The sequence below is a fragment of the Eschrichtius robustus genome, chromosome 17 (genome assembly GCF_028021215.1).
Source record: "Eschrichtius robustus isolate mEscRob2 chromosome 17, mEscRob2.pri, whole genome shotgun sequence".
Taxonomy (NCBI): Eukaryota; Metazoa; Chordata; class Mammalia; order Artiodactyla; family Eschrichtiidae; genus Eschrichtius; species Eschrichtius robustus.
Genome location: NC_090840.1, coordinates 85,076,155 through 85,089,630, shown reverse-complemented (window position 1 = coordinate 85,089,630; position 13,476 = coordinate 85,076,155). Strand labels below are relative to the sequence as shown.

At 57.0% G+C, this 13,476-nt stretch overlaps 1 protein-coding gene across 1 annotated transcript in view; it reads left to right on the top strand.

Moving 5' to 3' along the window:
* Positions 1-5,727: 5,727 nt before the first annotated feature.
* TSNARE1 (t-SNARE domain containing 1) overlaps positions 5,728-13,476 on the top strand; it is a 101,531-nt gene continuing 93,782 nt past the window's right edge. The window contains exons 1-2 of the mRNA XM_068525747.1: positions 5,728-5,815; positions 12,379-12,528. Coding sequence (XP_068381848.1) covers positions 5,728-5,815; positions 12,379-12,528 — 238 coding nt within the window. The remainder of the gene's footprint in view (positions 5,816-12,378; positions 12,529-13,476) is intronic.

Genomic DNA, 13,476 nt, shown 5'->3' with positions numbered 1-13,476 from the left:
TGACCCACCTCCTAGAGAAATGGAAATAAAAACAAAAATAAACAAATGAGATTTAATGAAACTTAAAAGCTTTTGCACAACAAAGGAAACCATAAACAAGACGAAAAGACAACCCTCAGAATGGGAGAAAATATTTGCAAATGAAGCAACTGACAAAGGATTAATCTCCAAAATATACAGGCAGCTCATGCAGCTCAATATCAAAAAAACAAACAACCCAATCCAAAAATGGGCAGAAGACCTAAATAGAAATTTCTCCAAAGAAGATACACAGATTGCCAACAAACACATGAATGGATGCTCAACATCACTAATCATTAGAGAACTGCAAATCAAAACTACAATGAGGTATCACCTCACACTGGTCAGAATGGCCATCATCAAAAAATCTACAAACAGTAAATGCTGAAGAGGGTGTGGAGAAAAGGGAGGAATGTAAATTGATACAGCCACTATGGAGAACAGTGTGGAGGTTCCTTAAAAAACTAAAAATAGAACTACCATATGACCCAGCAATCCCACTACTACTGGGCATATACCCTGAGAAAACCATAATTCAAAAAGAGTCATGTACCACAGTGCTCACTGCAGCTCTGTTTACAATAGCCAGGACATGGAAGCAACCTAAGTGTCCATCAACAGATGAATGGATAAAGAAGATGTGGCACATATATACAATGGAATATCACTCAGCCATAAAAAGAAATGAAATCGAGTTATTTGTAGTGAGGTGGATGGACCTAGAGTCTGTCATACAGAGTGAAGTAAGTCAGAAAGAGAAAAACAAATACTGTATGCTAACACATATATGTGGAATCTAAAAAAAAAAAAAAAAGGTTCTGAAGAACCTAGGTGCAGGACAGGAATAAAGACGCAGACAGAGAGAATGGACTTGAGGACACGGGGAGGAGGAAGGGTAAGCCGGGACGAAGTGAGAGAGTGACATGGACGTATATACACTACCAAATGTAAAATAGATAAGTTAGTGGGAAGCAGCCGCATAGCACAGGGAGATCAGCTCGGTGCTTTGTGAGCAACTAGAGGGGTGGGATAGGGAGGGTGGGGGGGAAACGCAAGAGGGAGGAGATACGGGAATATATGAATACATATAGCTGATTCACTTTGTTATACAGCAGAAACTAACACACCATTTGTAAAGCGATTATACTCCAATAAAGATGTTAAAAAAAAAAATTGGGGGTTTGAGCTAGATCAGGGGATGCCTGGCACAGGGGCCTCCACCCCCTCCCCTGGGCCCACGGTAGACGCCTGTCATCCTCCAAGGCCCCCATGACCCCGGACAGGTCCCAGATGTCCTCTCTACAGGACACTCCAGATGCGGGGCCTGGTGTGCCAGGCAGTCTGGTCTTGAGTGATGTCCTTGCCTTCATCCTGGGGTCTCCGAGCTGCTTTGGCTTCCCCAGTGCCCCGCATCGGAAGCCACTTTGGTGGGCCCGTGGGTGGTGGTCAGTGGGGGAAGTGCGGGTCTAGCTTGCGGGCTCTCGTGCGCGGGCTGGTGCACGGTGTCCACCTGGCCCTCAGTGGGCAGCAGCCTGGGCCGCTCAGCCTCCACCTGGAGTGGCGTGGGCGGGACTGGGCATCAGTGTTGCCTTCTACCTCGCCCTCGCTGGGGCAGCGCTGCGGTCTCTAAGCCACGCAGGTCAGGACCCGGAGCCAGGCCGCTGGGCCCAGAGCAGCATCGGGGGCAGGTCTGCCCCAGCAGCTCCCCTGCAGGCGGGCGTGGGACCAGGTGAGCCGAGGGCGGCCGCAGCAGGAGGGTTCGGGCAGTGGGAGAGGCCCCCGGGCAGCTCTCCTTCTGCCCTGCCTCCTTCAGGGAGCCTCCCCATCGCCCCCGCACGCCTCACACGGAGTGGGCCCTGAGGATGCCCTGGCGAGGCCTCCTGGCCGCTCTCGGTCTGGGTCAGGTGTTGAGGCATGAGCCCCCGCCCCTGACCCCCAAAGTCCCCTTGCCCCTGACCCCTTTGCTCGTTTTGGCTCAGTGAAGAACAGGGAATCCACTGAGCAGTGGAATAGCACCCTCTGGAGTCAGGGCCTGTGCACCTGCAACCTCAGCGCCATGGCCTGGCCTTCTGTGTATTTTCTTTCCGGCCTGGCCTGTGGCCGGAGGAAGGCTCACCGTGTGTCTGGGGAGGGGCTGGCGATGACAGTGGGCGGGCAGCAGCCCACGACACCCACCTGGGCTCCAGGGCACCTGGAGAGCTGGATTAACCAGGGTTGTGTTTGTGCAGGGGGAGGGGAGGAAGGGCAAGGGAGGGGTGGCAGGGCCGAGCCGCAGGGTCGGCGCGGGGCCTGGAGAGGAGAGGGGACACGGACGGCTGAAGGACGGCGACCCGGAGGTGCTGGGGGTGGGTTCGGAGGGGCTGTGGCTGGAGCTCGGGCCGTGAGGGTGAGGTCCCGAGCGCTGTCAGCGGGGACGAGGGCTGGGTGAGACTGAGGGAAGGTGTGGAGGACGAGCACGAGGTCCTGGAGGAGGGGAGGTCCCTGAGTTGGTGCAGTGGTCCCCCTGCCTACGGCCAGGTGCTGAGGCCCCTCCTGGGGATGCAGGCCGGGGCGGCAGGGGCTCTGGGCTCGGCCGGGAGGAAGGCTGGGCACACCTCCCTCTGCGGACCCGTGGGTCCAGCAGTTCCCCGCTTCTCGCCCGGCCCCCGTGGTTCCTGTGGGCTAGGTGGTCTGGGACTCCCTCCCATGGGTATGGGGGCCGCAGGCCCTGATGTGGCTGCCTCGGGGGGAGGGCAGGCCGGCCTGAGGGCGGCTGGATACCAGGCTCTGTTAGCCCTTTGGGGCTTGTGGGTGTTCGGGTGGGCGCAGTGGAACGGGGGCCCGGAAGCGTGGGGACAGGTGCCTGGAGGGTGGCCGCCTCTTGTTTGACTTCCCACCCTCCCCGGGGCTCCCTTCCCGGTACCTCCTACAGGGAGGAGACTGGGTCCCGGCTCAGGACTGGGGGGCACCTGGCCGGGTGGGGCGGGCCCGGGAGTGGACCCTTCAGGGGGGAGGACGCCTGCTGCTGCCGTCAGGCCCGTCACCACGGCCGGGAGGGCCTCACAGAGGCTCCAGCAGGAGCGAGGTGCAGGGCGAGGCGCAGCCATCCGGGCAGAGGTCAGCTCGTACCTGCAGGGGGGCTGCGGGGTCCCCGTGCCCTCCTCCTGCTCTGGGTTTTGGGCGCACCTCGCGGTTCCTGGTCGGCTCAGGCCTTCGGGAGGCTGAGGGCAGGAGGAAGGAGGGACAGCTGTGCTGCTCTCGCCTCTCCGGCCTCCAGGCCTGGCCCTCACTCACCGCCGCCGTCCAGTGCCACGTGTGGCCCCGTGTCACCGCGGGGCACAGGCTCACAGGTGAGCTCCTGAAGGTCACTGATTGACGCCTCACCCTGATCTGCTAAGGGCGGGCGCGCTGCCCCCTGTTACAGATGAGAAAACAGGACCAGGGGCTGAAGTGACTTGTGCAGGCCCCAGCTTGGGAGGACCGGCTCTCCGTCCTTGGGGGGGGTCCCTTCAGCTTAGTGAGGGGGGCAGGGCCCATTCTGTGGCACCCCCGTCTAGACAGTACCGTTCCTTGTCTGCTGCTGGGAAGGTCGGCCCTGGTCTTGGGGTGCCCCGGCCTCTGAGAGACCCAGGCCGGCAGGAGAGAGCTGCAGGCAGAGGTCACACCCTGCGTGGGAGCCCATCCGGGGCAGAGACGGCCCTACCACAGCCTCAGCGCTGGCCCTGGGGCTCGGCTTGTTGGCCCCCAGCCTGAGCCGTGTCCGGGTGCTCCCGCCAGCCCCGCGTCCCCTGGCATCCTGCTGGCGGGCCGCTCCTCCCCCGGGCCTGGGGCTTTGTCCTGCAGGCAGGGCTGCATTGCTGGGGGTGTTCCCTGGCACCCGCACTTCCTCTGGTGCCTGGGGGACAGGATCTGGGCAGTCTGAGGACAGACGGCTCCCTTCAGGCTGCTGGGGGGCGGGGGGCTGACGTCCAGGGCACAGCGTGGCGCCAACATGAGCCAGGGGCACGAGGCTGGAGGAGGCTGGCAGCCCTGGTGGGCGGTCACGGAAGCCGCTTGGTAGGAGGCCTCCCGGGGAGCGGGCATTGCTCCCTTGGCCTCTGCCCGGCAGTTTGGAGGCAGCCTGGGGCTGCCCTCGGACACCACAGCCCAGCAGCATCCGCCCGGCCCTCTGGCCTGGCCCTGCTGCAGCTTCCGCCCGCCCTCTGGGCTGCCAGCGGCTCCCTCCCTCTTCCTTGTTTGGGTCCTTGCTGCCCGCTGCCAGCCCTTGCGGGGGCGGTGGGTGGGGGGAGCCTTGGTGCAGAAGTCGGGGCGTGAACTGGCTGTGGGCGGATGGGCGGGAGGGGTGGGGAGGAAGCTGAGGGTGCAGCCTGGCACGTGGGGAGCCTGGGGGTGGGGGTGGGTGCCTGCGAGCCACCGGGGACGGGCCCGCTGGGCTCCAGGTCCCCAGGGCCTTGAGGCCCAGAGTCCTGCCCGGTGGCGTTTTGTGTTCCCAGACCAGTGTCCTCGGGCTGGACCGAGTCTTTGTGGCCCAGCGGTGGGATGGCCTCCATCTCCCAGTTCCTGAGCAAAGGCAGAGGCCGTGTGAGACTGCAGGTTAGGTGAGACGGCAGGCTGGGGACTTTCCCTTCTCAGACCAGGACTGCCACAACCCCTCACCTGCCTGGACATGGGTGGCAGTCCCTCGGACTGTTTTTGCCTCTCAAGCAACAGGTGCCGTTGGCTGGGCCCCGCAGTCCCTTCCAGCTGCCCGCCTGTGGCCGGGCGCATGGTGGGCTTGGGCTGGCGGGTCCCTAGCGCCGCCCCGCAGCCTCCGCCAGTCCCCCGGGTGGCCTTGGGACCGTCTTACACTTGCCGTCCCTCCCGTCTTCCCAGGGCTGCCCTGCCCCTCCCTTCAAACCGTGGCTCTGCGGCTTGGCCACCTGCTCTCTGCTCCCGGCTCAGATCCCGCTTGAGCTGCTGCCCTGGGGACCCGCCGGTCTGGGGCTCTGCTGTGCCCCCAGGGTCTCTGAAAGCTGCTGTTGGATCCCTTGTCGCCCACTCGATGCTCAGGTCCCCGGGGCCAGGGACAGGCCCCCTTGACCACATTGGACACAGCGCCTGGTGCACAGTAGGTGCACAGTAGGTGCACGGGTGCACCTGTGGAACTGGGCCGAGTCCTCCTGGGTCCCTGTGCCTGCCTGGGGTCTGCATGGCCGCACAGGACAACGATGGGCGGCCTTCCAGAGATCTGAGGAGATGCTGGGCCCCCACCTGGATCTTGTCTGCTCAAGGCAGACACCCCTGCAGCCCGCAGCTCTTGTTTCCACACTGATCTTTCTGGAGGATGATCTTATTGGAATTTTGCAGATTAAGCCTTGATATTTTTATGTTACCCACGCATGAAGTTTATGGCGTAAAGAAGCGCTACATGGTTAATTCAGAGAAAAGTCACCCCTAGCCGCCCTCCTTCCTGTCCCGAGTCAGCTGCTTTGGATTCTTCTAGTAGATCTTTGATGCTTTCCTCTGAATAACACACTCGTGTCACTGCTGCTTGATTTTTTTTCAACATTTAGACATTATTTGTTGACTTGCGAGGTGAGGGTGCAGCAGAATCAGACTCCTAGGTGGGGTGGGCGGGGCCAGAGTGCATCCTGAATCCCAGCGCTAAACCCTCTTTCCTCCCTCCCTGCCCGGGTTTGGTTTCTTCCAGCTCTGCAGGAAGGCGGCGGCCCTGCCTTCTGTGAGAAGATGTCCTACGGATCCATCGCTGGCAGCGGCGGCCTGGGGAGCCGCGGCCCTTTTGGGGGGCCCTCCACACAAGGCTATCAGCCCCTAGGTAAGGACAGCGGCTGGCAGCGTGGACGGGTCTCCAGTGTGCTGTGTTGGTGGCCGTAGATGGGTTCTGTCCTGGCCGGCGCTGCCTGTGACCCGGGACCAGGGGTGACCCTGGCCCTGGGCCGGGCTGGCGCCGTTGGTGTTGGGCTGAGTCGGCACCAGGAGAGAGCAGAGTGGGAGAGGCTGCTCTGCTGTGGGGTGGACTTGGGTGTCTGCGGTCATTCTGCGGTGGCCTGCGGGTGCTTGGCAGATGGCTGAGTGGGTGACAGTGTGGGGCAGGTGTTGGCGTGCAGTGCCCAGCGCGGGAACCGAGGCCTGCGGGGTGACGGACGCCGTCCTGGGCTACACTGGGCGGGATCCGCTTCTAGGTTTCCGGGTGCCGAGCCCTCACCCCGCAGGCTGACCGCCCAGTCTGCTCACTCGCCGGCTCCCTTCCCTGGGCGAAGGGGGTTTTCGGCAGGACGTGTGGCTTACATAACGGATTTCGTGTCCTTGGGGGTGCCGGGCAGATGTGCGACTCAGTGAGTGTGAGTGAGTGTGCATGGGGACTTTAAACGTGACGGTGTAAGGCTTGGCGACGCAGATTCCCAGGTGCCTCCGCTGGATCCCAGTGCCTTCCCGTTGCCCCTGGGCTGTGGGTTACGGCTTTCTGGTTCTTGCTTGTGGTTTTGCTGCTATATGTCAGAGTCTCACACAGACCTTGCGAGTCTGTGTGTTTTGGGACTCTGTACGGTTGAATCATTCTGCAGTTTGCTGGTTTTGCTGTTTTGCCCCCGAGTCACTGCCGTTCACGTGGCTGCCCTTCCATCTCCCTGCTCTGTGGCGCTGGGTCGTGTGTGGGGCCATGGCAGGCATACCTGCTCCATGGGCGAGGGGCTGTTAGGGCACCTGTTTTGGGCCCTGTTGTGTGGTGGTGCTGAGGACCCTTGGACGCTGGCGCTGTCGGGACGGCCCAAGCGAGGGGTGGCCAGGGGTGGCCAGCTCGGTGGCTGGTGGTTGTGCTGACCTGCCCCTGCTTCCCATCCCGTTAGCACCAGACGGTGGTGGCCTTGACTGTTTGTCCGTCTGTGGGCGTGGAATGGTGTCTTCTGGTTGTAATTCACATTTCTCTGGTAACTAATGAGATTGATCAGTTTTTCGTGTGATCACTGGGCATTTGGGTCTCTCCGGGTAACTCTTTTGTGTATTTTTACTTCGAGTTTGTCTTGTTCTTGTCGACGTACAAGGTTTCTGGAGGTGAAACCTTTGTCCACTGTGCTGGCTTTTCATTATGGTGCTGCTGAGGAAAGCAGGTTCTTAATCACAACGTAGCTGAGTTTATCAATCATCCCTGTCAATGGTGTGCACTTTCTGTTTAACAAATTCTATGATAAGGTGATAATGATTTTGCCTTTACTTCCTCTAAAGCTTGTATAATTTGTTTTTCATATTTAAGTCTTGCAGTCACCTGGAATTGATTTTTGTTTACGGTGAGAGGTGGGGAGGGGAGGGTGGAGTGCAATACCACTTTTCTCTGTATAACAAATGGTCCCCGAGCCCTTGACTGAAAATTCCATTCCTTTCTACAGACCTGCAGTGCCAGCTCTGTGATGAATACAGTTTCCATACAGGTTCTTCTGGTCAAGTTTTCTATTCCTGTGCAAAGTTCCACCCTAATTTTCATACAGTTGTTTTAACTTTGATATTTTTTAGGGCAAGTTGCTCTACTTGTTTATCCTTAGAAATGTCTTGGGTATTTTGGCCTTTTGTTGCTGAATAGATTATAGAATCCCCGTGTCAAACATGGACTGGGATTGCTTTGCGTCCACTGTGTTAATGTGTGAGAATCGGAGTCTCTGTCATCACCAGTCTTCCAACCCATGAACGTGTAGGTCTTTCTGTTTATTGGGTCTTTAACGTCTTTCAATAAAGGTTTATAATTTTCTTCACAAAGATCTTACATATCTTCCATTAAACTTAACAAAATGAAAACATGTTTTTTGCTGCTTTTATAATTGGTACCATTATAAATGGAATATATTACACGTTCCAAGTCTTTGTTGCTGGTGCATGCACACACAACTGGTTGTTTTAAGAAGGAAAGTCCAGAGGTCTTATTTAATTTTTACATCCTATTTTTTAACTTTCTAAATGTGAGATATTTCAAACAGAACAGTAGACGCAGTGATGTCATGAACCCAGCACCCGTCCACTGGGTTTTGGGGTGAGGGGCATCCCCCGTGGCCGGTCCAGCCTCGCCTGTGCCCTCATGTGCCAGGGCATTTAGAAGGAAGCCCGAGACGTCAGCACATCTCCTGTGTGAGTATTTCAGCGTGTGTCTCCTTTCCGTGACCAAGTGTCATACAGATGCAGCCGTGGCTTCCTGCCCACCGGCGGGTTCCGGAGCACCACAGAGACACGCGTTTCCATGGGGTCCTTATGAGATCCACACGTTGTAGTCGATGATGCGCCTTTTAAGTCTTTCCACATCTCTAGATTCTCCTCTATCTTTTTTTTTTTTTAAGTATTTAATTAATGATTTTTTTTTTATCAGTGCCACACTGATTTGTTTATTTTAACCTTATAACATGCTTAATAGTTTGTGGAGTTAGTCTCCCCCTCACTACTCATTTTTTTTTTTCTTTTTAATTTTATTTATTTATTTATTTATTTATTTTTGGCTGCGTTGGGTCTTCGTTTCTGTGCTTGGGCTTCCTCTAGTTGCGGCGAGCGGGGGCCACTCTTCATCGCGGTGCGCGGGCCTCTCACTATCGCAGCCTCTCTTGCTGCAGAGCACAGGCTCCAGATGCGCAGGCTCAGTAGTTGTGGCTCACGGGCTTAGTTGCTCCGTGGCATGCGGGATCTTCCCAGACCGGGGCCCGAACCCATGTCCCCTGCATTGGCAGGCAGGTTCTCAACCACTGCGCCACCAGGGAAGCCCCTCTCCTCTATCTTTTAGTTTTTCTTTTTTTCCCCCTGAATTTTATTTCTTGAAGAAGCCAGGTTTTCCCTGTGGAGTGTAATTGACTTTTGCCCACTGACTTTGTCCTGCTATTTTGCTCAAGTCTTTTTATTAATTGTAATAATTTGTAGAATCTTGGGTTTTCTGTATAGACAGTGTCATTTATGAATAACAACAGTAGGTTCCTCTTCTATTTCAATGCTGTTATCTTTTACTTGTTTTTCCTGCCGTCCGGAGCCGGCCCGATGCTCTAGTTCAGGGCTGAGTAGAAATGGTGTTTTTGTTCTGTGTGAGCTTTGGGACCAAGAGGCCTCTGTGTTCCTCACAGGCATCTGGGATTTTGCTGTAAAACTGCCACCCGGGCCTGGAGTTTTCTTTGTGGACTGCTTTGGACTGCCCGTTACTCTCTCCATCTGTGAAGGCTGTCCAGGCTCTCTGTTTCTTCTTGGGTCAGTTTGTTGTGTTTTTCTGGACGTGTGTCTGCTTCTTCTAAATGTTCAAATTGACTGAAATAACGTTGTGCGTGGTAGCGTGTCACTGTCCAGTGGGACCCGGGCAGCACTGTTGTTTGGTCAAGGGCACGGCTCTGAGGGTAGCTGCTCTGGTTCCGACCCCCTGCTCTGCCGCGTTCCAGCTGTGCCCCGACCGCCTGAAAATGGACCAGGTTAGGCTTCCCTCCTGTCGTGGTGGAGACTGAGCAAGTGAACACGGTGAAGCTCTGCTCCTATTGTTTTGATAACGTCCGTGGTACCTGGATCACATTCTCTTTTTCATTCCTAATGTTGTTTATTTGTACCTTCCCGTTTTCTTCTTTTGTAAGCAATATTGACAGACCCTTGGCAGTTTTATAAGCCTCTCCAAAGAGCTGACTTGACTTTCTGATCTCTATTATATGCTAGTTTTAAAATTTGATGGATTTCTGCCCATGTTTTTACTATTTTCCTCCTCCTTTCTTGGAGTTGATGCTGTTTTATTTTTCTGACTCCTAAGCTGGATGTTTACCTCATTCAAATTTAGTTTTTATTCTTTTCTAACAAAAGCAGTTAAGATTATAAATGTCCAGATAATTACTGTTTTAGTCGAATCTCACACCTTTAAAAATATATAGTATTTTTTTCTGTTAATGTTTAGTTGTAAATGTTTTATGTCCATTATGATTTCTTCTTTGACCCAGGATTTATTTAGAATTGTAGTTCGTCATTTCCAAACACGTATTTCTCTCTAATTGTCTTTTGAAAATGATTTCTAAGTTAATTGCATTTCTGTCAGAAAAGGATCTGCATCTTCCTGATTTGTTGACAGCTGTTGAGACCAGGGCTGCTTCTGGGATGCTGGTGTGATTCTGGGGGTGACCAGAAAGGCTCCCAGGGAGGCAGGGCTGGGCCTGCCAGCCAGGATGGTGGGGCCCCGCGGAGACCCCAGGTGTGGGAGCAGCTGCCATCACCAGTACCTGCTGTGTGCCAAGCACCGTGTGTTATGGGTTACTCGGGGACCCTAAAGTTAACTATGAAGAGCTCAGAGTGGGCTCTTATCGTAAAATCCCATCGCAAATGCAGCAAAAAGCCAAGTGGGACATGACTAACACATAAAGAATTCACATAAATAGAAGGAACTCCCCCCATGCCGCCAAATCTTCATACAGATGGGCCAGATCTGTGAAGAGATCGGGATGGCTCACGGCACGTGAGAAGGCACTCGGCCTCACCGGTACCTGGAGAGGTGGAAGTGAACTTGGCCGTTCTCCCGTGGCCAGGCTGGGGTGGGGGGGGGGCGGGCTCCCCGGGGGCGCGGCGGGCTCCCCCGGAGGGGAGGGCACACGGCTCCCTGCCTCCAGACCCCGCTGCCTTCCCTCTCTCGGCCCAGCCACGCCTCTTTTCTGTTAGGGAATAATCAGAGATACAGGCAGAGGTGTTTGCCGCATGGGGGTAGGAGACAGAGTTCAGAAATGCCGTCACCCCTCGGCCTGGGGAGACAGTGGAGAGAGCCGCGGTCCGGGGCGGGATGTGAGGCCGCCGTGGGGATCAGTTGTCGGAGAGTGCCAACGACCCATCCACGGCCCGGTGGGATGACGGACGGACACGGTGAATGAAACAGGCAAAGCCCCGTCCACGGTCTTCTAGTTGCGTGAGACCTCAGCCCCGGGTGTGGACAGTGTTTACCTAGGGATGTGTGGTTGCAGATGATCTTTATTGTTTTCTTTATAATTGTCTGTATTCACATGTAAATTGTCCCAGTCCCCCCACCCCCCAAAGTTCAAGGTTCACGTGATTCCGGAGGGCAGATCAGACTGGCCCCTCCATGGGTGTCTGGGGACCTTGTGGAGCAACCAGGGGGAGGTGGGCAGGGTCTGGACTCCTGGTGACCGGATGCCAGCGAGGCGAGGGCATCAGGTGGCACCTGGGCTGCCAGCCGGGCCTGCGGTCTCCCTGCTCCCCACGAAGCAGAAGGCTGACCCCATCGCCGGGGACCTGGGCGGCTGCATCCCCACCCTACACAGTGCTGTCCGGGCAGCCGTCGCTGGGGCCGGGGTTCCCGGGCCTGGGGAGTGTCTGCCTGCAGGGGAGCCTGGGTGGGTGCCTGAGGAGGAGGCCCTGCCTGGAGGCTCCCCAGGAAGCCCCTGGGGAAGAGGGGAGGTCAGGCCCTGACCTCTTGCGAGATGGGCCCTGTCCTGGACCCTCAGACCCACAGACACACATGACGTGGAGGCCTTTTCTGCGAAGGAGCTGCCGCTGTAGGAGCTCAGCGCTGAGACGGGCCGGGACCGCCAGTCCCCAGGACTTTGCCAGACTGTCGACGTGCTCAGATGTCTCCCCTGGAGCAGGCTTCTGGAAGGTGCCCTCCTCGTAGAGCCGGGCGGAGCAGGGCCCACGTACCCTCATGGGCTCTGGTGTGTAGCCTCCGCCTGGCACCACCGCCTCCGTGGGCCCCAAGGTGCCGCGGACAGAAGGCAGCTTGCTCACAGAGGTGTCTGAGTGTCTTCACAACGTGCGTCTTAGGGCTCAGGAATTTTGGCAAACCTGTCCAGGGAGTGTTTCTGAATAAATGAAAATTATCGAAGAGGAAACCCCACAGTTGCTCCTCAGCTCGGCAGCCGAGTGTCAGGGGAACTCGTTTTGTTTTTATTTTCACTTCCAATACACCACGAACAGTGTTTTTATAAAATACAGCAGTATGGTCCTGTGCTGGTGTTGCGGCGATTTCGAATTGCCACAGACGTTCCCAAGGCCTTATTCTCCGTTTTTGCCGCGTTGTTTGTTGCACGCAGATGACACCTGTCAAAGGCCTGGCCTGGTCTGTGGGCCACACCTGAGGCTCTGCTCTAAGGAGTTTCGTACTGGTTTGGAATTACCTTTCAGAAGAACCTGGGTGTGGAGGAAGATTTGGAAAATCTAAAGTTCTGAACTGATTGCTCTCTTTCAGCAAACGGGGCATTCTGGAGGGTGTGGCAGTCAGGGAGGGCTTCCTGGAGGAGGTGGGTCTGAGTGAGTGGAGCTCTCAACATGGATGCTTGGAGGGCCTGGCGCACCTGCTGTGCTGCGTGAGAGCCTTGTTCTACCAGCGGCGCCCTGAGCCACTCTGCAGGCAGGCGGGGCATAACCGAGACTGTCCCTTGCTGTCTGTAGAGTGCGCTAAATGTTGGACTGAGTACGGAATCCGTCATTTCCCCTGCCCGTCGCCAGAGAGCCGCCTGCAGGACCCCTGTGTGGGCAAGGACGGGGAAGGTGATCTGGGGCCGGCCGGTATGCCCAGAGGCCCGAGGGCCAGGAAGCGAGGTACTTCCGCTGGGATGCTGGGTCTGGGGGTCCCAGGGAAGGCCACCCAGAGATGACGAGCACTGAGGAGGCAGGGTCAGTGGGCGGGGCATGGACTTCCAGGGGCTCAGGCTGTGGGCGCTTCCCTGGTGGCGCAGTGGATAAGACTCCTTGCTCCCAATGCAGGGGGGCCTGGGTTCGATCCCTGGTCAGGGAACTAGATCCCACATGCATGCAGCAGCTAAGAGTTCGCATGCTGCAACTAAGGAGCTGGCAAGCTGCAACTAAGGAGCCCACGTGCTGCAACTAGGACCTGGTGCAGCCAAATAAATAAATAAATATTAAAAAAACAGACCAAAAAAACGGGGGCCTGGCCCGTCTCCACCCTCACCCCCACCAGCACGTCCCTTCCCCAGGGCCAGCTGATGGCGTGGTGGGGCTGGACCGGTGACAGGAGGGATGTTGCCAGGCTGTCAGGGCCCTGTGGGCTTCAGGGCCGAGGCTGACCCTGCAGGACAGAGTGAGGGGCTGGACCGGCTCCCGTGACCCCTTGGTCTCTTGGCCCCAGAGCCTGCATCCTCCTTGCAGAGGGGGCTGGCAGGGGAGTGTCGGGTCCTCGGTGTGTGCTTTCGGAGGACGCTGCGTTGGAGGGGAAGCCGAGGGCAGGACTCATGCAGCTGGGCAGGAAGGCAGGGGTCAGTGGCGCCCCAAGGGGTGGGTTCTTGGTCAGGGTGTCTGGTGTGTCAGTGGTGAGTGCCATCCCCAGGCTGGCCCTGGCCCCAGAGGGCCTTCTCCCTGTGGACAGGAGACAGCCGTCCCAGCCTTCTCACTCCTTTGCCCCTGACATCAGCTTCTGGAGGTGGGTAGGGCCGGGGTGGCCCTTTTTGGAGGCAGATGGGCACCATGGCCTGGAAGTGAGGTCCATTGCCGCATGGCGCCCAGCCAGGCAGCCGCAGGGCCAGGACTTGG